The sequence below is a fragment of the Diaporthe citri genome (genome assembly GCF_014595645.1).
Source record: "Diaporthe citri strain NFHF-8-4 chromosome Unknown scaffold_9, whole genome shotgun sequence".
Taxonomy (NCBI): Eukaryota; Fungi; Ascomycota; class Sordariomycetes; order Diaporthales; family Diaporthaceae; genus Diaporthe; species Diaporthe citri.
In genome coordinates, this window is record NW_025064854.1 from 1 (window position 1) to 23,001 (window position 23,001).

The 23,001-nt window shown below is 22.0% G+C and overlaps 3 protein-coding genes across 3 annotated transcripts; 1 reads left to right on the top strand and 2 right to left on the bottom strand.

Annotated features, from left to right (window-relative positions):
- Nucleotides 1–2,367: 2,367 nt before the first annotated feature.
- INS49_015215 (uncharacterized protein) lies at nt 2,368–4,458 on the bottom strand (the record flags this gene model as incomplete). The annotated part of the gene is made up of 7 exons (XM_043175901.1): nt 2,368–2,868; nt 2,927–3,133; nt 3,195–3,209; nt 3,277–3,523; nt 3,589–3,613; nt 3,668–3,962; nt 4,048–4,458. 7 exons carry the CDS (start codon nt 4,456–4,458, stop codon nt 2,368–2,370), a joined length of 1,701 nt encoding a protein of 566 aa, XP_043019356.1.
- Nucleotides 4,459–5,353: 895 nt separating this feature from the next.
- INS49_015216 (uncharacterized protein) lies at nt 5,354–6,334 on the top strand (the record flags this gene model as incomplete). The annotated part of the gene is made up of 1 exon (XM_043175902.1): nt 5,354–6,334. The coding sequence occupies one exon, from the start codon at nt 5,354–5,356 to the stop codon at nt 6,332–6,334; it is 981 nt and encodes a 326-aa protein (XP_043019357.1).
- A 634-nt stretch (nt 6,335–6,968) lies between these two features.
- INS49_015217 (uncharacterized protein) lies at nt 6,969–7,778 on the bottom strand (the record flags this gene model as incomplete). The annotated part of the gene is made up of 2 exons (XM_043175903.1): nt 6,969–7,022; nt 7,080–7,778. The coding sequence occupies 2 exons, from the start codon at nt 7,776–7,778 to the stop codon at nt 6,969–6,971; spliced, it is 753 nt and encodes a 250-aa protein (XP_043019358.1).
- Between the last annotated feature and the right edge of the window lie 15,223 nt (nt 7,779–23,001).

Genomic DNA, 23,001 nt, shown 5'->3' on the forward strand with positions numbered 1-23,001 from the left:
AAATTAATAAAATTAATAAAATTAATAAAATTAATAAATTAATAAAATTAATAAAATTAATAAAATTAATAAAAATAATAAATTAATAAAATTAATAAAATTAATAAATTAATAAATTAATAAAATTAATAAAATTAATAAAATTAATAAAATTATATATTTAAATTATATAAAAAAATAAAACATTATAATTTAAAATATTTTAAAAATTATATATATTTTTAAGAAATTAATTATAATTAATAATTATAATAAATTAATTAAAGTGTAAATAAATTAATAAAAAGTTTATAAAAATATAATAAAGATATTATTAATTAATTAATTTTAAAAATTAAAATTTAAAAAAGCATAAGTTTATTTTATAAAAAAAAAATAAAAAAAAAAGGAAATTAAGATTTTATTCTTTAATACTTTTTAAAAATATATTTAAGGAAGTTTTTAATATTTTTAATAAGCTTTATATTTAATTTTTAAGTAAAAAATTCTTTTAAGTAAGCTCTTAAATTAAGTTTTTATAATAATTCTTTTATAATTATATTTTATTTTTATTATATTTAAGTTTCCTTAAAGGTATTTTTAGTTTTAAAATTTATTTCCTTAAAAGTATAAAATAAAGATAATAATAATTAATAATAAGCTAAATATATCCTTTTTATTAATTAATGTTTTAATAAAAATATTTATATATTTTTATTTATTAATATAATTAAAATAATATATTTTATATTTTTTAATTACCTTTTTAATTAATTATTTTGTATTTTAAAAAATATTTTTAATTTTAATATAATAAATATTATAATATTCTTAAAATTTAATATAAGCTTATTATAATATAAAAATATCATTAATTCTTTAAATAAAGTTTTTAAGGAATAAATTAAATTTCTTAATATATTTTATTTAATAAATTCTTAATATTTAAAAATTACTTAATTAAAAGTAATATATATTATAATTATTTATAAAAAGTTATTTAAATTAATAAATCTCTTAATTTTAAATAATTTATAAATATAAGCTTATAAATATAAATTTATAAAATCTTAATATTATTATTATAATTTAATATTTAATTTTCTTACTTTTTTTAAATATTATTAATATTAAGTTTAAAGAATATTTATTATATTTAATTAAAAAATACAAAGTTATTTTTAATATTTTAAATTATTTATTAAATAAAAAATTATTTTATATTTATTATTTTAATTAAATATAAAAGAAAATTAAGTTAAATATTATTTTTTATATTTATTCTTAGATTTTTTATTTTTTATTAAATTTAATTGCCTTATTAAAAGCTAAAGTAACTTATTATTAAAGATATTAATTATATTTCTTTTTTAATTTATTAAAGAATAAGAAAGAAAATAAAATAAGTATTATTTTATTTTTAAGAGCTTATTATTACTTAAATACTTTTAATATTTATTATATAAAGCTTTTTAAATATTTTTTTTTTATATTATATAAATTAAAAATTTAATTTTAAGATTATATTTAATTATTTAATAAAAGCTATATTTTATATATTAAAGTTTATAAATTCTTAATACTTTTTAAGTTAATAATAAAATTATAATATAATAAATTAAATAAATAAAATAAATATTTAAATAAATTATTTAATTAATAAGGTTTAAAAAAATATTTATATTTATTATATAAATATATATTTAAAAATAAAAGAAAATAAATAATATAAAATAAATACAATTATTTTATATTTTATATAACTTATTTATAGCTTATAAAAAGAAAAGATTATTTTATATAAATTAAGCTTATAATTATAAAAGGTTATAAGTATTATAAGGGTTTAAAAGCATAATTATAAAAGCATTTATTTCTTAAGAGTAGTTTAAAAGGAGGAAATAAAAGAAATTTAGCTATTTAAGCATTTTAAAAAGTAATTGTAAACTAGGGTTAGGGATGTGCGTGCAATACATCTTATAATGCTTGTCTTGTCCCGATCTGCTATAATGACAAAGTCGCTTGAATAAGCAATCAAGCCGAGGACATGAAAATGATCCCAGTCTTGACGCATCTTTAAGCCCAATCCTCAGATCTGATGATCTCGAAATAATGACTGATCATACTTTCGGCATTCTCATTCTCTAAGCTCAACCTTCCCAATAGCCCAGCAAATAGAGCCAGATATGGCATGGCTCTGGTCCGGCCCTTGTCTCCTTGCAGTACAAAAGAGGAGAGGATTGAGTAAATGCTTATTAGAACCGTCCTCCGGATGAGGGCTGAAGTATCAAAGAATTTCAGAGTGTCTCTGCGCAGCCACGTTGCAATTTGTCAGCCAGCGCTGGGGAATGAAAAGGAAAAGAAGGGAAGAACGCGCCTCCGGCCGGCTTACCGTGCTAGTTTGGGATCAGTGTTTAGGAGGTCATTAGACAACTCTATTGTCGCAAATGCCGAGTGGATGCAGGCTCCAATACAACAGTGTCTCAGCTGCAACATGTCCTCGTCACTGCCAGCGTTTGCTTGCTGGCTGGCGACCAATGGAATCCATGGGCAGTGGATGAAGAATATGGACAAATGATATGAATAGAAACCACTTATCGCCAATTGTCGAGAATTTGGATCTTTGCTGCTGGAAAGCTTGGTTCTGGCGTCTGCATAGCTGGAACAGATCTGATTCTTTGCTGACCAAGCGTTCAATCGTTGCATGCTCGCCTCCAACCGGACGAGGTGGTCTTTCGCCGATTGTAGGAAATCACCTGATAGTGCGTCGGGAGAGTATTGGCTGCACAGGATAGAACTCATCAGTTCTGCTTGAGAAACTGTTGTTGCTGAGACTTTTGGGTTGTCCCTGAGCTGGTAGCATTGGGCCAGCCATTGCTTGCTCATCATCTATTGAGCGGCATTGTTAGTCATCGTCTTGTAGATCCATGGAAACTATTGAGCTTACTGGTGGCATTCCATGATCCACTGAGTGGCCGCCTTCCAGTGAGAACAGAAACAACACAGCCCGCTCCACTAGTTGCTGCTCGGTATTACCACTAGCCTTCAGATGCGTTCTCCTGCCATCGAGAACGCCAAGACCTCGGGCACAAAAGACCGCTGCGGCAATGAGCTCTCCTGCGTTTGTCTCGTCTAACATGCATGCAATCATTGACTTTGCGACGGTCAGTATTCGTGAGTCTCAAGACCGTCGCATTCTTGATGAGACGGCATACCAAAAGGATCAAAGACTGTTCCTCAATCAGCCAACAGTCACATGTGGGCCAAGCCAGCGGATAAATAGATAGTCGGGCATACCTGGAGCTTGAGCAAACTGCTGGCACAGCTGTGTACGGATCTTCTGAAGTTCAACGCGACCAGAAGGCTCTGGTAGGCTTCGTGCTTCAGTTTGAGCGCATTCCTGCCGGACTCGTTCAAAGCGGACACGTATTTTCCCATGGCCCATATTGATTCGGCAAATGCTGATGCCAAAGGGCCTGCTCCAACTTTCTTCGACCTTTCTAGGACTTCATCCACGTATGATCGAGTGAGGAAGCTCGTGATCCTAGCACGCGTGAGTATTTTCTTCAAAATCAATGGGAAGAGGACGAGTTCCCAGGCTGGACTCACGGGCAACGTGGATCCTGAAATAGAGCTATCGGGAATATGACTTAGTTGTGACTTCACAGAGGATCAATCTGTCGCTCACCATTGCACCACTTCTGTTCGTGGAAGTCATCCTCGACGCTTGCTCGAGGTCGCTCGGAATACTTATCTGGGGGTGACATACTGGGTGGGCCGAAGACGCTCTCAAGTTCTCTGATGAACTTCGCAACTTGAGACGCCTTCGATTTGCGCACATTTTGGACCAGGAAGTCTTTTAGACCAAAAAGTGAAGTTGCTGAGTATACGGCTTCGGGACTGCCAGGGCAGCAGTCATCTTCAGATGCTACGGTAGTTGCCCGTTCTGTGCGACTGCATGTGTCCTTGTCTAGGTCTAGAAGCTGTAGCGTCTTAACGTTAGGGCTTGCACATTCTCTGCCACCGGGCGGGCAAAATTTGAACGAGGATGTTGGTGCTTTGGCTCACCTCCTCAAGGTTGACGAGCTCGGCTGAAAAGATGCTGGAGCTTATTGTAGTGGCCGTGTCAGCGCCTTTCCCATTTTCATTAGAACTGTCAGGCTGCTCGTGGACACCATCAATTGTGATGTCAAATGGGAGCAGAGAGCTCGGCGTCTGTAATTGCGAGACGTCGATTTGACCACCATTGTCTTGTTCTGGCAATGAAGTTAAAAATGCGCCAGTGCCGCTATCGCCTAGCTGGCATGCTGCGTAGCCTTCGTCAGGGGTCATTTCATAACCAGGGACATCGTCGTCGAAGTTCGTCAGAGAAAAGTCCAGAGGTGACATCGGCAAGGCAAGCATGCCATCCCCGTACGGGCGCCAGCTGCTGTTAGCAGCAACCTGAATGCATGCTAGGGGTTGGCCCGCCACGGGCATGCTGCCACGAGACACCGTCCTGCGCCGTCGGGGCTGGAGCTCCGGGTAGAAACATGAACAGCCCATACGCTAAGGTGACCGGTCAGCCGAAGCTATCGAGTTTATTCCAATTGCCGATCCGAGCCTATTTCGGAACTTGCCTGGCAATGTATACACGGCTTCCCTCCATCACCTTGAGAAGTTGAACATGTAAGTTTCACACTCGCTGGTATCGCGGGGTCGAAGCTTTTTCAAATGCATCATACATCGAACCTTCCTCGACCGGCATGCCTGACAAGCCCCTCTGCGGCGGGTAATCCTTCGATCATTATCAGGATTGACAACATCTGATCGCGAGCTTTCGTCTGGGCTCGGTGACAACATCGTGCGTCTTGGGCCGCAAGCGGAAACACCGGTATAACTGAAGGCCTTGGTGATGAATAGGGTTCTAAACAGAGAGATGAAGTGCTCTGCTGGAGACGAAAGTTCAAAGGCCGCTGCGAAGCTGTTCCGGACTAGTGCAAGGAAACAGGGCTGTCTATTCGGTTGCTTATGACGGTTCACATCTCCTCTTCACGATTGAGGCTGGTGAGCCTGTGCGACTCGCTGAGCACATCGTACTAGGGGTGCCATCAGCATCGCTTCAGGGACTGCATGATGGAGCGCCAAAAGCGTAACCTTAATTCTAGCTAGAGTCATAATGCCTGACCTGATGTCCACGGGTTTCCCACGGACCGATGATGATCAGCGGTACTAACTTATCGGCACTTAGTTGCTGGATAGAATTAGAGACAGCCTCGGACTCTCGTCTGTTGATGGTTCGAAACGGAAGTCTATCGTAGGACAATTTAAAGTCTTCCCAACCACGCACCTGTCGAGAAAGAAAGAAGAAATTCGGCACAGACGTCTGCCCACAATGTCCACCACCTCCAGGAATCAAGCCTGCTCCAGTCGCGATGTGTCGGTCAAGCACACAACAGAAACAATCACCTCGAAAATGGACTGGAAACATTACATCAACCACAGGCCGTCCTACCCAGATTCAATGTGGCGCTTATGGCTGGCTTACCACAAGGGACCCCTCTTGTCAGCACATGACATTGGGACTGGAAGTGGAAATGCTGCCGAGAGTCTACTCGTCCACACCGTTCCGCGACTCGAGCGCGTCGTCCTGACCGACCCACGTGAGTCTAACATCCAGGACTCGCGGAATCGATTTTCCGGGCGCTTTCCTGGCACCCAGTTTGTGTACCGGGTTCGCCGCGGGGAGGACGCCTGGGACGACCTGCAAGGCGCCCTCGACAAGGTCGACTTTGTCATGGCGTGCGAGTCCATCCACTGGACCGAGCTTGAGCCAACAATGAGGAACATTGCCGGCGGGCTGCGGCCTGGCGGGACCTTTGCCGCCGTGCTCTACTGGCCGTTCCCGTCCATCACCAACAACGGGGCCGCGAGCGACGCCTTCCAGAGGCTGATCGCCAACCACGTGGACGGGCTGATGAAGAAAGAGTGGATGAGCCAGGCTTGGCAGCGCGGGAGCAAGCAGCTCAACATGGACTGTGTGCCCCTGCGCGACGAGAACTGGGGGGACGTGCAGCGCTTCTACCTCAACTGCGGCAAGGGTTGGGCATGGGAGCAGCACCCCGAAGAGAAGCAGTGGCACGCCGCGCCCGTGGCCCACCTCGGACAGCACGAACGGGTTGAGGATCAAGACTGTGGGGACTGGCAGTTGGACACAACTGTGCAGTGGCTGAGGGAGAACCTTGAGTCGCTGCGTTTTGGGTTCAACGCCGAGACGTGGGATAGCAAGGAGTGGAAAGAGATTCAGGACGCCGTGGGCCATGGGACAATAAAGTTAGAATGGCAGGTCCAGATGGTTCTGGCCCGCAAGCGATGAGGCTGACAAAGTTTCAGCGATTCATGTCTGAAATTTCACTTCAATGAGGATGATAGATATTGTCTGACTTTCTCTGTTGAGCACGACGAATACGACCTCGTGATGCTAATTGGGCAGGTCAGTAGCGGTGAAATGAGACAGGCGACAAATATAGTAGCCAAGGCCGCTCAGGTATGAAATTGTTGTCGAGGCTGAAAGTATAATCACTTAGTGCGGGCTCTGATTCATTGATTAGTAGGAGATCGCAGAGCACAGACTTCTCAAACTAACTCTGCCGTACATATTCATATACTTGCAGTATATAAGATAACTATTTGATACCATTTTTTCTGAGGTCGAACTTGCGAGGCCCCATGCTGGCGACGTGGTCATTGGCATTGGAGAACCAAGTCCTCTGCATCTCGACCTGCGGTGAGTTGCCTCATGCTCAAACGGATGGCTATTTGTTCTAACGGAAAAGAGAAAAGAGTTCAGGTTTGTCTTGAAAATGTATCAGGCCTCCCTTTTCCCCTGCCCTCGCTGTATGTGTTCCCCTCTTCAGGAGCTAGACTAGTCCGCGCTGCTTGAGCCTATTACCCACAATGAAGACACACCCATGACTGGGTTGCTGCTTTGGTACATTCTCCCGCGTGATCTACCATGACTCACAACTCAAGCCCTCTTCCTTACAGGGGTAAAAAGGTTTGATCTGGGGGGTTGCATGGTTATCAGTACATGTTGAGGCACGGTCACAAGACTAACTTACAATTGCGGGGTGTTCTGGCCAAGGCGTGCCATGGACAGTCAGATCATCGAAGTCGGGCGGGGGACTCTCCACGACCGCGTCGATCAGCTGCTGCGTGCAGTGGACGGTGTGGCTGTAGTTGAACGGAGCGTCGAATCCCTTGGTGAGCCAGAGGTGTGTCTGCCTCAAGGTGAAGACACAGTGGAAAAGATGCTCTTTGCGCGTCACCCAGCCCGCGGTGAGAACCTCGTTGGTCGGGGGAATCTCGTTCTGTCCCTCCTGGTCATAGAACCTCTGCCATGGCCCAGAGACGCGGAAGTCCTGCAGCAGAGCCTGGTTGTCGCTGTCGAGATGTGGCTTCTTGGGCCACCAGTGGAACGAAAGATCGTCCCACTCACACCCTCTCGCGCGGGCAACCTCGGGTGAGGCGCCGTTGGGAGCGCACTGGTATCCCGAATAATCAGTGGCCCTGCATGGCGGACAAGACAGGCCACGGAAGGTAAAGACCAAAATTGCTGCTGACAGAGTTAAACCACCGATGGCAAGGACAAGGCTAAGCCAGACATGTCGGTCAAAGGCTGGCTTCCACCGCCCACGGAACTCGACATGATGGCGACAGGCTGTTGAGTCCGAGCCGGACTCCGAGGCAGGCTCCGAATCAGACCGAGATCCATGAGTAAGCGGCTGACGTTCTTCGCTGCTCTCCCGCTTTTTGGCCATGGCGATAAGGTGCTTGGAAAATTATAGATTGCAAGAGCTTCCACAATAAATGCCGGTATACACGCAGGGCATTGACACTGAGTTGTCTCGGGGGCTTTATGCAGTCTGCAGGTGGGCAGCGCTCCATGACCGGTCCGAGAATTACAATCCACACTTTAGTCGATCCCTGCTGCTCATGTACTGGTTATGCAGTTGCCTGAGACCTCCACATTTTGACTAGACATGAGCAGGACAGAAAGAAGTGACACTCGCTGTTCAAGATGACGACGCTGTCTGCCCAGCGTTTTTCTATAAATGCACTGCCCCCTTAGTGTGCACAAGATCTGTTGGAAGATGCGAGGGTCGTATGCCCAGATGCTAGCGCTAGCCTATAAATAGGCTCCTTTTAAGCGTTTAATAGCGGGAGATTTCTCTCCTTAATATATAATAATTAATTATTATTTGCTTAATTGCTTTATTAGGTTATAAAGCTAGCATTGCTTAAAATATCTTAAAATATTAAGAAATATTAATATTTTTATTTTTATAATTATTTTTATATTTAAATAATTAAGATTTTAATATTGCTAATCTTTACTTATATATTATTATTATACCTTATATTAGCTATTATAGCTAATAATAACTTATAATAATTTAATATTTTTATTTTATTTAATATTTTAATTTTTTTTTATTTATATTAATTAATATTAATTATTATAAATAAATAAAGATATATAAATATTATTTAACAAATATTAAATATACTTAACTTTAAGCTTAATTTATTATTTCTTTTAAAGTTAAACTTAAAAAAAGAAAACTTTTTAAATTAAAGAGTAATATAAAGTTATAGCTTTTAATTTATTAACCTTAATAAATATATTATAAATATTAAGGAATAATTAAATAAAAATAAAATCTTTATAAAATAAAAAAAGTTTAATAATTAAGCTTTTATTATATTTTTAAGTTTAATATATTTAAGCCTTATATTATTTATTATATTATATAAAAACTTTTAATATTTAAAAAATATTAATTAATTAATTTAATTATAATATTAATAACTTAATTATTTATCTTTTTTATTAATTAATAAACTTATATTATAAAGATAGCTTTAACTTATAAAATTATTTAAATACCTTTTATAATTTTTAAATAAAACTTTATATTAAAACTTTAATATTAAGATAATTAATTAAAAAGTTAATAAAGTTACTTTTTAAAAAGTAAGTAATAAAAGTTAAAAACTTTTTCTTTTTAATAATATTATTAAATATTATAAATAATATTATTAAATATTATAAATAATATTATTAAATATTATAAATAATATTATTAATAACTTAAATAATTAAAACCTTATAATATTTTTTAAAATTAAAATTTAAAATAATAAATATTATTTTTTATATAAAAATTAAATAATTTAAAGCTTATATTATCTTTATTTAAAAAAGGTTAATATTAAAAGATATAAAAAAGCTATAAAGTTTACATTAATAAATATTAACTTTATATTAAATAATAAAAAATATATTTAATATTATATATAAAACTTTATATTTATTAATTATTTATATATTAATTATATAAAGCTTATTAAATATAAAGCTAATTAAAATAAAAAAAAATAAGAAAATAAGTTATTATAAATTAAGCTATAAATAAAAAAGTTATTAAAATATTTAATAATAATAAAAGAATTTAATAATATTATATATTAATATTTTAATATATATAATAAAGCTATTAATAATTATAAATACTTTAATATTATAAATTTTAAATTTTAATGCTATAAAATATATAATAAAATATATAAAAGATTTTAGCTTTTTATAATTTATTTAAATATAATTATTATTATAAGTAATAATTTAACTTATTATAAAAGATATTAACTTTATAAAGATTTTCTTATAATTATTAAAAGCATTTTTATTAATATTTTATATAAATTATATATTAAAAAATATTTATTTATTTAATTAAATTATAATTTAAAAAAAAGTTTTAATTAAATATATAAGGAAATAATATCTTTTTATTATTAAAAGATAATAAATTTTATAAAATATTATAAATAAAATTTTAATATAAAAACTTTAAAATTTTTATAATAAAAAATAACTTTATAATATTTATATATATATATAATAATTTTATAAAGCTTTTAATTATAATAATTTATTAAAGTTAATTATTTAATGCTTATATAAAAATAAAAATATTATGTTAAATAAATTAATAAATATTTATTATAAATTATATTAACTTATAAAGTTTATTAAAAAATATTTATATTTATTATTAAAATAATAATTTATATAATTATTTAAATATATTTAATTTAATTTATTAAATAAATTCTTAATAAAATTATTAAAAAGTTTTTAATATTTTAATTTATTTATTAATAATTATGCTTAATTTTATTAAATTTACTTTATTACTTAAAAAAATAATATTTTAAATATATTAAGGGATTTTTAAATATAATTAAAATTTAATTTAATGTAAATGTTAAGATATTTAATTTAAATAATAAGGATAAAAATATATAAATAAAATAATTATTATAATATTTTAAAAATGCGGAATTATTTATAAGAAATTATTTTTTTTATTATTATAAATTAAATAATATACTTAAAAAGTTTATATATATTATTATTATTAATGTTTATATAATAATTTATAATAAAAATTACTTATTTTTATAACTTAAGGTAATTTCTTATATAATATATTTATAAAATTAAAAATTATACTTAATATTATTATATTAAATAATATTATTTAAAATACTTTATAAATAAAAGCTTAATATTAAATACTTTTAATTATATTTTTATTTTTTTATATCTTTATATTTTTATTAAAGCTTATAAATTAAAAATAAAATTATTAAATAAAGTTAAAAAGGTATATTTTATAAAATTTAAGGCTAAAAAAAAATTATCTTTTATTTATATATATTATGTTAAAAAGTTATTATAATTATAATATTAAGTTATATTACTAAAAACAAGCTACCTAAATAATAAGGAATAGGTTTTGCTAAAACCCTTTTAAGGATAACTTAAGAAGAAGCTTTAACGTAATAAAGAGGGAAGATAAAAATAAAAGGGAATTAAAAAAAGAGAAAAGATAAATATTTTAAAAATTCTTAAAAATAAGAAAAGCTTAATTAAAGCATTAAATATATAAAAAAAAAAAAGAGTTAATTTCTTAAAATAATAATATTTAAAATAAGCGTAAAAGCTAGCTTTTTATAGCTAGCTGGAATTTAATATAATATTATTTTTTATATAATTCCTTATACTTATTAATATACTTTTTTTAAGTACTTTGCAATAAATATTATAAAAATTATTAAAATAAAACTTTATTATTTTTAATTAAGCCTTTAAGTTTTAAAATTTACTTTATTATAATCTTAATTATTATTATTATTTTTAATTCCTTACTTACTTATCTTATTATAGCTTTTACTCTTTTATAAAAGCTTTAAATATTCTTAAGATTTACTTAATAATATATATATTAATTATATTTTTTTAATTATTAAAGTTTACTTTAATAATTAATATTAATATAGTTATTAAAGATTTAAATATTTTTATAAAATAAAAAGTAAATTTATTTATTTTTTTAATTATTACATTAAGTATAATATATTAACTTTATTAACTTTTACTTTTACTTTTTATAAAGCTTTTATTTTTACTTTTACTTTTTATAATATTTTTACTTTTAATATTTATGCCTTATATTTAATTACTTAGCTAATTTATTTATAAGCTTTTTAAATTATCTTTAAATAAACTTTATTATTATTTTAATTATTTTAAATTAATTAATATACTTTAAGTTTTATTTATATTTATTATTAAGATAAGTAAGTAAGAAAGATCTTTATATATGCTAAAATAAGCATTTTTTGCTAGCTTTAAAATATCTTATAATATAATACTTAAGCTAAAGGCTTATTTAATTAAAGTTATACTTAATTAATTTTAAGTTATTTAAAAATTTATACTTTATTATATATTAAATATTTAAAATTAAATTATTAAATTAATTTACATTAAAAGTATTATTTCCTTTATATTCTTTTTATAATTAATAATAATCTTAATATATTATAATTTAAATAGCCGTTATTAAATAATATTTCTTTATAATAAAAGCTTATTTCTTACTTTAATTACTTTTATATTATTAATTTTAATAAGGGGGAATTAATATAAATATTTAAATAGCTTTATTAATTTTATTAAGCTTTAATTAAATAATAAATATTTAAATAATAATATTAATAATAGCTTTAGGCATTTTAAAGTATATAATTTTAATTAAAAAAGCCTTAGCTTAATTCTATACCTTTTAATTATTTTTTTTTAATTCTTCTTAAAATAGTTTTTAATAAACTTAATAGCATATTATTTATAAAATATTTTATTAATTTATCTTAATCTTAATGCAAATTCCTTATTAAAATTTTACATTTTATCTTTTAAGATAACTATTAAATATTTATAAATAAATGCTTTAATATTCTTATTTATTTTATTTTTTTTATTTCTTAATATAAAACTATTTTATAATAAGCAATAATTCTTTATTTTATTAAAAATTACTATTATTTAATAATTAAGCATATAAATAAGTATAATAATAAATTTATAATTCTTTATTAATTTACATTATTAATATTTCTTAAATAAGGTATAATTATAATATAAAGATTCTTTAAATAAAAATATAATATTTTAAAAATTAAGAAGTTATTAAGTTATAAGGGCTATAATATATTAAGTTCTTAATTTTTTATATTTAAAAAGCATTCCTTTTATATTAAAGAAATTAAAAGTAAAAAAGGCTTAATATTATTTTATTAAATTTATTAATTTAATTAATTTTTTTAACTTAAGATAAAGGTTAATATTTAAAAAATATTTTTATTATTTTTATAAGCTTATTATTAAATATTATTTATTTTATATTAAAGAATAATAGCTAATTAAGAGTTTAGGATTATTAAATATTATTTAAGCAAACTTTATTTATAATAATTCTTATTTTAAAGAGATTTTTAAAAAAATTAATATTTATTTTTTAAGTAAAGTTTTATTAATTTTAAATATTTATAATATTTAAAAATTATAATGCTTTGCTAAGTAAGTTTTTAAAGTTATTAAAGTAAGGAAGTTTTATAATTATTAATATTAAATTATTTTTTTTAAATTAATAGGCTTAATTATTAAAATTAAAATATTAAGGTTTTAAAGTATTTTATAATATAAAGGTAATTAAGATTGCTTTTTTACCTTGCCTTTTTAATTAAAAAATATTTTAGCTTTTAATTATAAAGAAAAAAGGTAAAGGAAATAAATAATAAAGTAAAGAGTAAGTAATAAAAGTTAAGTAATAAAAAGAAGAGGTATAGTAATGAAAAGAGCTTTATATTTTTAGGAATTATTATATAAATAATTAAAATAAAAAGGGTTAAAAATTAAAAAGAAATATAATTAATATTTAGCTATAGCTTAAAGTAGCTTTTATAAATAATTATTGCTTATTCTTAAATAAGAATTAAATAAGGGAAAAGATTAATATATTAAAAGTATATTATTATTAAAATAGCTAGGTAATAGCTAACCTTTAACCTTTAATTAATAATGATATAAAGGTGGGAAGAAGAAGAAGAAGAAAGAAAGAAAGAGGGCTTAGCTATAAATAAATAGGTATAATAGTGCATATAGGTTAAAGTAGCAAAAGCTAGTAACTTATTGCCCTTAAGTTAAATAATAGCGTTAATTAAAAGGAAGGAGTAATAAGGAGGTTTATAAGTTGTTATTAAAAAGTAGATTGTCGTTTTGCTAATAGTTAAAGTAAAAGGGGTATGCAGTTTCCCATTTCTCTTAAATAGCAGTTAATTATAAAGTACTTCCCTTTTAATTTATAAGTTTATTAAATATAAATTAAAATAAATTACTTAGCTAAAAATTTTTTATAATGAAAAGATAAATAACTTTTTTATAAATAAGGAATTAAAGATAGGTAACTCCTTTTAAGCAATAAATTAATCCTAATTAAAAATAAGGTAATGAATTACTTTTTTTAATAATAAGGTAGCTTATTATTAGCATTGCTTACCTTTTCTTATTATAGCAACTTTATATATATAAATTTCCTTTTCTTTTTTAAGTTTCTTTTTCCTTTTTTTTTCTTTTTAATATTCTCTTAACTTTAATTAACCTTTAAGTTAAGCTAAAATTAAAATAAAATATTATAATCTTCTTATTTTTAAATAACTTTTTATAATAGCATTTTTATTATTAAATCCTTCTTAGTTAAGGTTAAGGAGTTTAATGCAAAAGGATTTCCCTTCCCTTTTTTAAGCTATTTATTATAACTTATAAGCTAAATAAATTTTAATTAAAAATATTTATACTTTCTTTAAGCTAAAAAGCATTCTTAATAAAGATTAATTTATTAAGATTATTCTTTATAATGCTTTTATAAAAAATATTTATATATATAAGATTATTAATATTAAATAAAATTAATATTTTACTTAATAACTTGCTAATCCTATCTTTAAAAAGGTAATTAAGGAATTATTTAATGGGTTTCTTAATAAGCTATAAAAAAAATAGTTTTTAAATAATATTAAGAATTTAATTAAAAGCTATATAAATATTATTATTATTAAGAAAAGTAATAAGGCTCCTTATAAAAAATATATAATAGCAATATATAATTATTTTAATTATTATTATTAAGCAACTTTATTTATAGCTTTTTATAGTTATTAAAATATTTTTTTTTATAAGTATTGCTTAAAGTATATAAGTTATAACTTCTTTTTAATTATAAATAAAAACATTCTTATTATAATTTTATTTTTTAATTATTGCTTTTTATATAGTTTTTATAATAATGCTTATGCTAATTATATTTACTATATTAAGGGATTTAATTATATTTTTAATAAATATAATAATATAAAAAAAAAATATAAAAGGCTATGATAATTAAGTAAATAAAGTTTAAGAGTATATTTAGCTTTATAATTATTATTAATAAGATAGCATAGCTTAAAGAAATAATTAGCTTTAATATTATTTAAAATAAAAAAGCTAATATTATTTAAGGTTAATAATTATAACCTTATAATATAGAATTTTTTTATTATATAATTATAAAAGTAAGCTTTTAATAAGGTATAAATAATAATTAAGGTAAAAGGAAAAAGGGAAAAGTAAATTAAGTTATTAAAAGAAAAAGAAAGTTTTTAATTTTAATAAGAAAATAATAAATAAGTATATAGTAAATTTTATAATGCATTTTTTTAAAATATAATATTTTATATTTAAACTTAAGGCTAAATTTAATTAAGTAAATAAATGCATGTAAAAAGAAATTTTATATTATAATAAATATATATATATATATATGTGAGAGAAAATAACCCCCCCTTAAATAAATACCTAAGCTAAGATTTAAAAGTATTATTAAGTTAGTTATATTAAGAATATTAAGGGTTGTTAATTAAAGTAAAGGAATGTTAATAAATTATAAAGGCTTATTTTTTAAATTTCTTTGCTTTATATATAAATATATTATAAATTTAGCATGCTAAATATTAAAGTTTAAAGAATTTAATAAGTTTAAGCTTATAAATAATTAATATACTTAAGCAATAAATAAAAATATATTTAATTAATTTTAATAATAATTAAAATTAAGGTTATTTAAAATAAGGTTAAATAAGCTAAATTTTATTAAAATATTTAAAAAGGGGTTATTATTATTTATAATATGCATAAAATTGGTTTCTTAAAGCAAATAAAGTTTAGGTTTTTATATTTTAAAATGATTAATAAATCTTTTTAGTTATTTTAATAAAAATATGCTTAAAAAATAAATATCATTAAGTATTTAAAGTTTATAAATATTATTATAATAGATTTTATAAATAATAAAAAGATTAAATTAATAATAAATTAATTTTTAAAATAAGGAATAATTAACTTTTCTTTACTTATTAATAAGCAAAACTAAGTTATTCTTTTTTAAGAAAATAAATTAAGGAAAACTATAATATATATTTCATTATATAGCTTTTTCTTTTTATAGTTTAAGATTAATTTAATTATTATCTTTATATTTTATAAAAGATTAAGAAGTAATTAAAGCTAGGAATTAAGAGTATTTTAAGTAAATATATTTAAAATTTAGGTTTTAAATATATTATATAGGAATAATGATTTTAATTAAAATAATTAGTTTAAAGCTATAAAAAAGATAAAAGGAACTCTTTTTATAAAATCTTTTAAGTAAAATTTAATTAATAAAAAAAGCATAAAATAAGATTTATACTTATTCTTTAATTTTTTTATTAAGCATTTTTTTAATAATAACTATAATAATAAAGTATTTTATTTAATAATATTATTAGCATAAGGGTTATATGCTAAGATTATAATCTTTTTAACTTTAATTATTAAGAAATATTAAGTAAATTAACTTATATTTTTTTATCCTTTATTTATTACTACCTTTATTAAAAGCCCTTATTTAAAAAAGAATTTTTAAATAAAGAATTTCTTAATACTTTTTAAGTTAGCTACCTTAAAAAGCATAGCTTTAACTTATTTTATTAAGTTATATTATTCTTTAACTAGCTTATTATATTTTTAATTAAAAGGTAAATATTAAATATTAATATAAATCTTAATAAAAAATAGTTAATTTAGCATAATTAAAATAATTTTATTATTATAAATTTAAGTATTTTATTTATTATAATAAAAATAATTAGTAATAGCCTTTTTAATATTAGCATATATTTCTATTTAATAATATATAGCTTGGATTTAAAAATAAGTAATGTTTTTTTTTATAATATTTAAAAAGAGCATAATAATTTTTAATAATTTCCTATTTTTAATTAAGGTTATTAATAACTTATTATTATAGCAAATCCTTTTTTAATTATCTTTAAAGAGTTCCTTTATAAATAAAGAAATAATAAATCTTTTTATAAAAAAATAATTATTATTATAATATTAAGTTTTTAGGATAAGTTTTATAATAAAAGTATTAAGCAATTTTAAATAATTTTTTTAATTAAAAATAATTATTAAGCAATAATAATTCTTAATTAAATAATTAAGTTTAAAATAATTAATTAAAGAAAGCATTATATTAATTCTTAATATTTTCTTTAAATTTATGGTTTACTTTATTTAATAGCTTTAATAGCTTTTTAAAAAGTATATTTATAATAATATTTTTAAAGCTTTTAATATAATAAATAGTAAAATTATATATTTTAATTATTATTAATTACTTTATAATATAAATACTTAATATATTTAAAGCAAATCCTTTTAATTATTAAATTAAGATATTTAAATTTATCTTTAAGGTAAAGTAAATATTATAAATATAAAAGCATAAGCGCTTAATTATATATAAAATAGCTTTGCATTTTTATTTTATTACATTATATAGCTTTTTAACTTTTATTTAAGTATTACTTTTATATTAAATTAAATATTACATTTTATTTTTAATTTATATAAGGTATATACTTTATTTCTTAAAACTTATATTTATTATAAAAATAATCTTATTATTAAAATAATTAATATTAATTAAGTATAGCTTTAAAGTAATTATAGCTTTAAGAATATTTATAACTTTTTAATATTTTAAGGTTTATTAATAAGGCATATTTTTTTTTAAAAGGTTAAATAATAGCTTAGTAATAATTTTATAAAAAGGTATTTATGCTTTATAAAAGTTTAATAAGCTTAAAAAGGATTTAAGCTTAATTATATTCTTATAAGTATTTTACTTATTAATTTTAATAATTTTTTTATTTAATAAAAATGAATTAAATATTTTATAAGTATAATTAATAATATTAGCTTATTACTTATATTATTTTAATTTAATAATATTAATTATCTTTTTAATTAATTTAAAATTATAAAGAATATTATTAAAATTCTTAATATGCTTAGCTATATATTTTTAAATTCTTAATAAGGTAAGTATTTTTTTATTTTTATAATTTATTTTTAAGCCTTTAATTATAATATTATTAAGAAAGGATTTTTATATATTATAAAAATTAAGTTATAAAAGATTTAAATTATATATTATATAAATTAAGTAATAAAATTTATAGTTTTTATAAGTAAACTATATTATTAAAATAATTTAATTAAAGTAAAAAAGGTTATAATATTTTAACTTTTTTTATTTAACTTAATTTAATTATATCTTAAGAAAAAGTTAAAAAAGAATAATATTTTATATATTATAAACTTTTTAATAAACTTATTTATTAATAGCAAAATAAAAGCATTTTTAATTATAACTTTATTAACTTTTAAAATATTATTAATAAGTTAATAATTAAAGTTCTTTTTTTTATAAGAAATTATTAATTCTTATAAATAATATAAGATTTCTTAATAACTTTATTAATTTATTAATTCTTAAGCATTTTAATAATTATATTCCTTAAGGCTTTTAAAAGTTTAAATATTTTTTTTATTTAATATGCTTTATAAGGAATTATTTAAATAAATTATAATAATATTATGTTAATATTAATTTAAGTAATATAAGATTAATTTTATGCTAAAGATTTTTTTTAATTAAAAAATAAATAAGTAAATATTTCTTTTTTTTATTTTAAAAAGAAATTATAATTTTTTTATAAAAAAGTATTTAATTAATTAAGCATTAATTTTAATTCCTTATTAATTAAAGAGAATTTAAGTTAAATTTAAGCATTATATTTACTTTTATAATTTTTATTTATAATTAATTTTACTTTTTTTTTTATAAATAAGTTTTTAATTAATTATGCCTTTAGGAATAATATTATTAAAAGCATAGTTATTTATAAAATAAACTTTAATACTTATTTGCTTATAAAGAGTTTTAATTAAAAATTAAAAGGTTTTATTAATTAATTTAATAATAATTAAAGTAAAAGGAATTTTATTAACTTATTTTTTAATATATATAGCTTTTTTTTATAAATAAATATTATAAATATAAGTTAGTATTTATTAACCTTTTTTTTTAGCTTAATAATTTTTTAAACTTTAACTTAAAGTTTTTTATAAATATAAAAATTAAACTTTTTATATTTTTATTAAAAAAAAAATACTTAAAACTTTTTTTATCTTTTTTTATATTAATATTAAAATAAATTAATATAATTAATATATTAATTAATATTAAGCTTTAATTAAGGCTTAAAAAAAATAAAGAAATGCTTATAAAAGCTAATAAATATTTTTAAGGAACTTAAGCTTCTTTAAGTAAAGCTATTTTAAAAAGCTTTTAGTTTTTTTATTTTAAATTATATATTACCTTAATATTGCTAAGAATAAGATAGGTATAAAGATATTCTTTTAATTATTTAAATATTAAGTTTATATTTAAGAAAAAAGGTATTTTTAAAAGAATATAATATAAAATATTAAGAACCTTATTATTAATAATAAAAAATATAGCTTTAATTTTATTTAAATTAATATAAACTTATTTTTTTTATAATTTTAATTAAAAATAAAGAATCTTTATTATATATTATTAAGTTTATATTATTAAGCAAAGTATATAAAAATTTATTATATTTATAATATAATAAAAGTAAGAAATTTATTTTAACTTTAATATTTAAGAAAATAAGCTATAAAAAATAATTATTTACTTTTATATAAATTATTAAATAAGCTAAATTAAAATATTTTTAATTAATTATATTTATAATAAATATAATAATAAAGTTAACTTAATATTAAATAATATATAATAAATTAATTAAAATATTAGCCTTAATATTATTTTTAAAGAATATAATTATATTAACTTTAAAAGATAAGTTTTTAATATAATCTTTAAAATATATTAACTTAAAAGGTATTTTTAATAAGATATATACCTTAAATTATATTATTAATAAGTGCTTAATTAAGATTAAATTAATATTATTAAATATTAAAATATTTATAATACTTATTTTAATAATTATAATTAAAATTACTTAAGCTACTTTTTTTTTAAGTAATAAGAATTATTAAATATGCTTTTTTAATTTTAAGTTATTATATTTACTAAATTTACTTTTATTATAAAAAACTTAATATTTTCCTTTTAAGTTTAATTTTAATTAATAAATATTTTTTTTTTTCCTTATTTTTCTTTTTATCCTTTAGCTATAACTTATTATTAATAATTTAAAATTAATTATCTTTTATTTTTTTAAAGTCTTTAAGTTAAGCTTAATTAGCCTTTATAATTTTTATAACTTTATCTTAATTTTTAATATTTTTAGCTATATACTTTTTTTTAATTATAATAATATTTATTTAAAAAAGCTTATTATTATTTATAATTATAAGTTTTTTTTTAATATAAATTATATAATTTAAAATTTATAAATATTAAAATTAAGCTAATTTTCCTTTAATTATTAAACTTTTAAATTATTTTTAAGGCTTTTAATAAGGCCTTTTTTTTAAATAAAGAATTTATTTTAATAAGCTTATAATATTTAATTATATAAAGTAAATTAAACCTTTTTTTTTAAATAAAAATTTTAATTAGCTATAAATATATTTTTTTAAATTATAATTATTTTAATTATAATATAATTAAATATAAGTAAGATTTAAATACTTTAAAAGGCTAGCTTAAGCATTTTTAAGTAAGTTAAGGAATATTAATAATTTTTTTAGCTTAAAAGCTATTAATAAATTATTTAAAAAAAGTTATTTAAGCTTATTATATTAATATATATTATAATTTTAAAAAGTATAATTATAATAAACTTTAAGTAATTTATTTTTTTTAAAGAAAAGCATTAAAATTATAACTTATACTTTATTATTATTAAAGTTATTTAATTAAGTTTTATTAAAAATTATTAAATAAAATTTATAATTCTTAACTTAATTATTTTAAGATTACTTTATTATTTATTATAAGAAAAAGCTTTAATATTTTATTAAAATAACTTAAATTTATTTTTAAATTTAATTAAATTAAGTTTTAACTTTATAAACCTTTTAATAAGTTTATTTATATTTTATAAATCTTAATTATATTTTTATAATATTAATATAATTAAATTTAAATAAAAATTATTAAGCTTATAAGTTTTTATTTTAAAAGTAATTTAAAGAATTAAAATTATTTTAGCTTTTTTAAAGAAAATTTAGCTTTTTTAAATTAAGTAAATTTTAATTAAAATTATTTTATATAAATAAATACTTATTTTATTTAAAATATTTAAGTTCTTAATTAATAACTTTTAATAAAATATATTTAAAGTTTAATTAAAAAATATTTCTTATTAACTTATAAATAATTCCTTTCTTTATTAGCTACTTTTTTAAATATAATAAAAGTATTTTTTAAAAGGGCTAAATTATAATAAGAAAGATATTATTTATATTATTAAGTTCTTATTATATTTTATAATTTTCCCTTTTTATGCTGCTTTTAAGTTATTATAAGGGTTATTATAAATAATATTTTTAATAATTATAATTAAGTTTATATAATAAGTTTAATTATTAAACTTATAAAAGGTAAAAAGTTTTTTCTTTTAATTTTTTTAAATAAATTATTTAATAATAATGCTTTTAATTACTTTTATTAAGTTTAAAGTAGTATAATATTGCTTAAGCAATTTTAAGATTTAATTATTTAAGTAAAAGAATTAATAAGTAATAATTTTAAAGTTATTTAAAACCTTAATAATATTAATTTTATTAAATTTTAAAGTATTTAAATTATAAATTATAAATAAAGCTATTTATAATAAAATTATTATATTAATAAAAAATAAAACTTTTAAAATATTAATTTAAGTTCTTAATTTATTATTAATAATAAATTATAGGGTTTAATTAAAGTAAGGTTAATATTTTAATTAATAATAAGTAAGATAAATCTTTCTTTTCCCTTAATAAGTTTCTTAAGATTCCTTTTTTAGCTTTAAATAAAAGAAAATAAATAATTTTTAAGGTTTAAAGATATTTTTAAAATAAGAGTAAATTTAAAAAGGCTTTAAGCTTAAAAGTATAATATATATATTATAATAATTTTTATTAAAATAATAATAAAATAAAGAAACTTAAAAGTAATAATATTTTTTAATTAAAGTAATTATATTTAAAAATTTTATTTTTAATATTATTATAAAATACTTAAATTAAAGTTAAAAAAAAATAAAGGTATTAATAAATATAATAATAAATAAAATAAATTTAATAAAAAGATATTTTATTAAAAAATAAGAATTATAAGGTTATAATAAAGAAAGCCTTTTAAATTTATATTTAATGCCTTATTTATTAATATTATATTAAATCCTTAATAAATTAAATTTAAATTTAATTAAAGTTTAAGTAAAATTATATTTTAAGTTTAAGTTTTTATATAATTTAATTAATATAAAAATATATAATATAATATTATTTATTAAATTTATAAATAAGCAAAGTAAATGCCTTAATTTTATATTATAACCACCTTTATTTTAAACTTAAGATTATAATAATAATAATAAATATTAATTAAGAATTTAAAGTATTTTTAATTAATATTAAGTAATATTTATAAAGTTTAAATTTATTATTTTAATTTTAAATTTATATTATTATTATATTTTAAGTATAATTTTTAATAAGAAATTTAAAATAAGTTTAAGGCTTAATAATATATTAATATAAAATTAAGGTAGTATTTTATTTAAATATTAAAAGCATAAAAGGTACTTTAAAATTAAAAAATAATCTTAAAGTACTTATAATATTATTATAAGTTTAATTATATTTAACTCTTTTTTATAATAAGTTAAAGATAAATATAGGCTTTAATTAAAGCTTTAAGTTAAGATATAAAATAGTTTAGTAATATTTAATATAAAAATAAAAATAAAATAAAATTAATAAATAATTAATTTATAATTAACTTTTTATTCTTTTTATTATTAATTAAAGATGCATAAAATTAAAATCGCGCTTAAGCTAAATTATTAATAAACATAAGCTACTTAAATAATAAGGGATAGGTTTTACTAAATCCTTTTAAGGATAACTTAAGGAGGAGCTTTAATATAATAAAGAGAGAAGATAAGAATAAAAGGAAATTAAAGAAAGAGAAAAAATAAATATTTTAA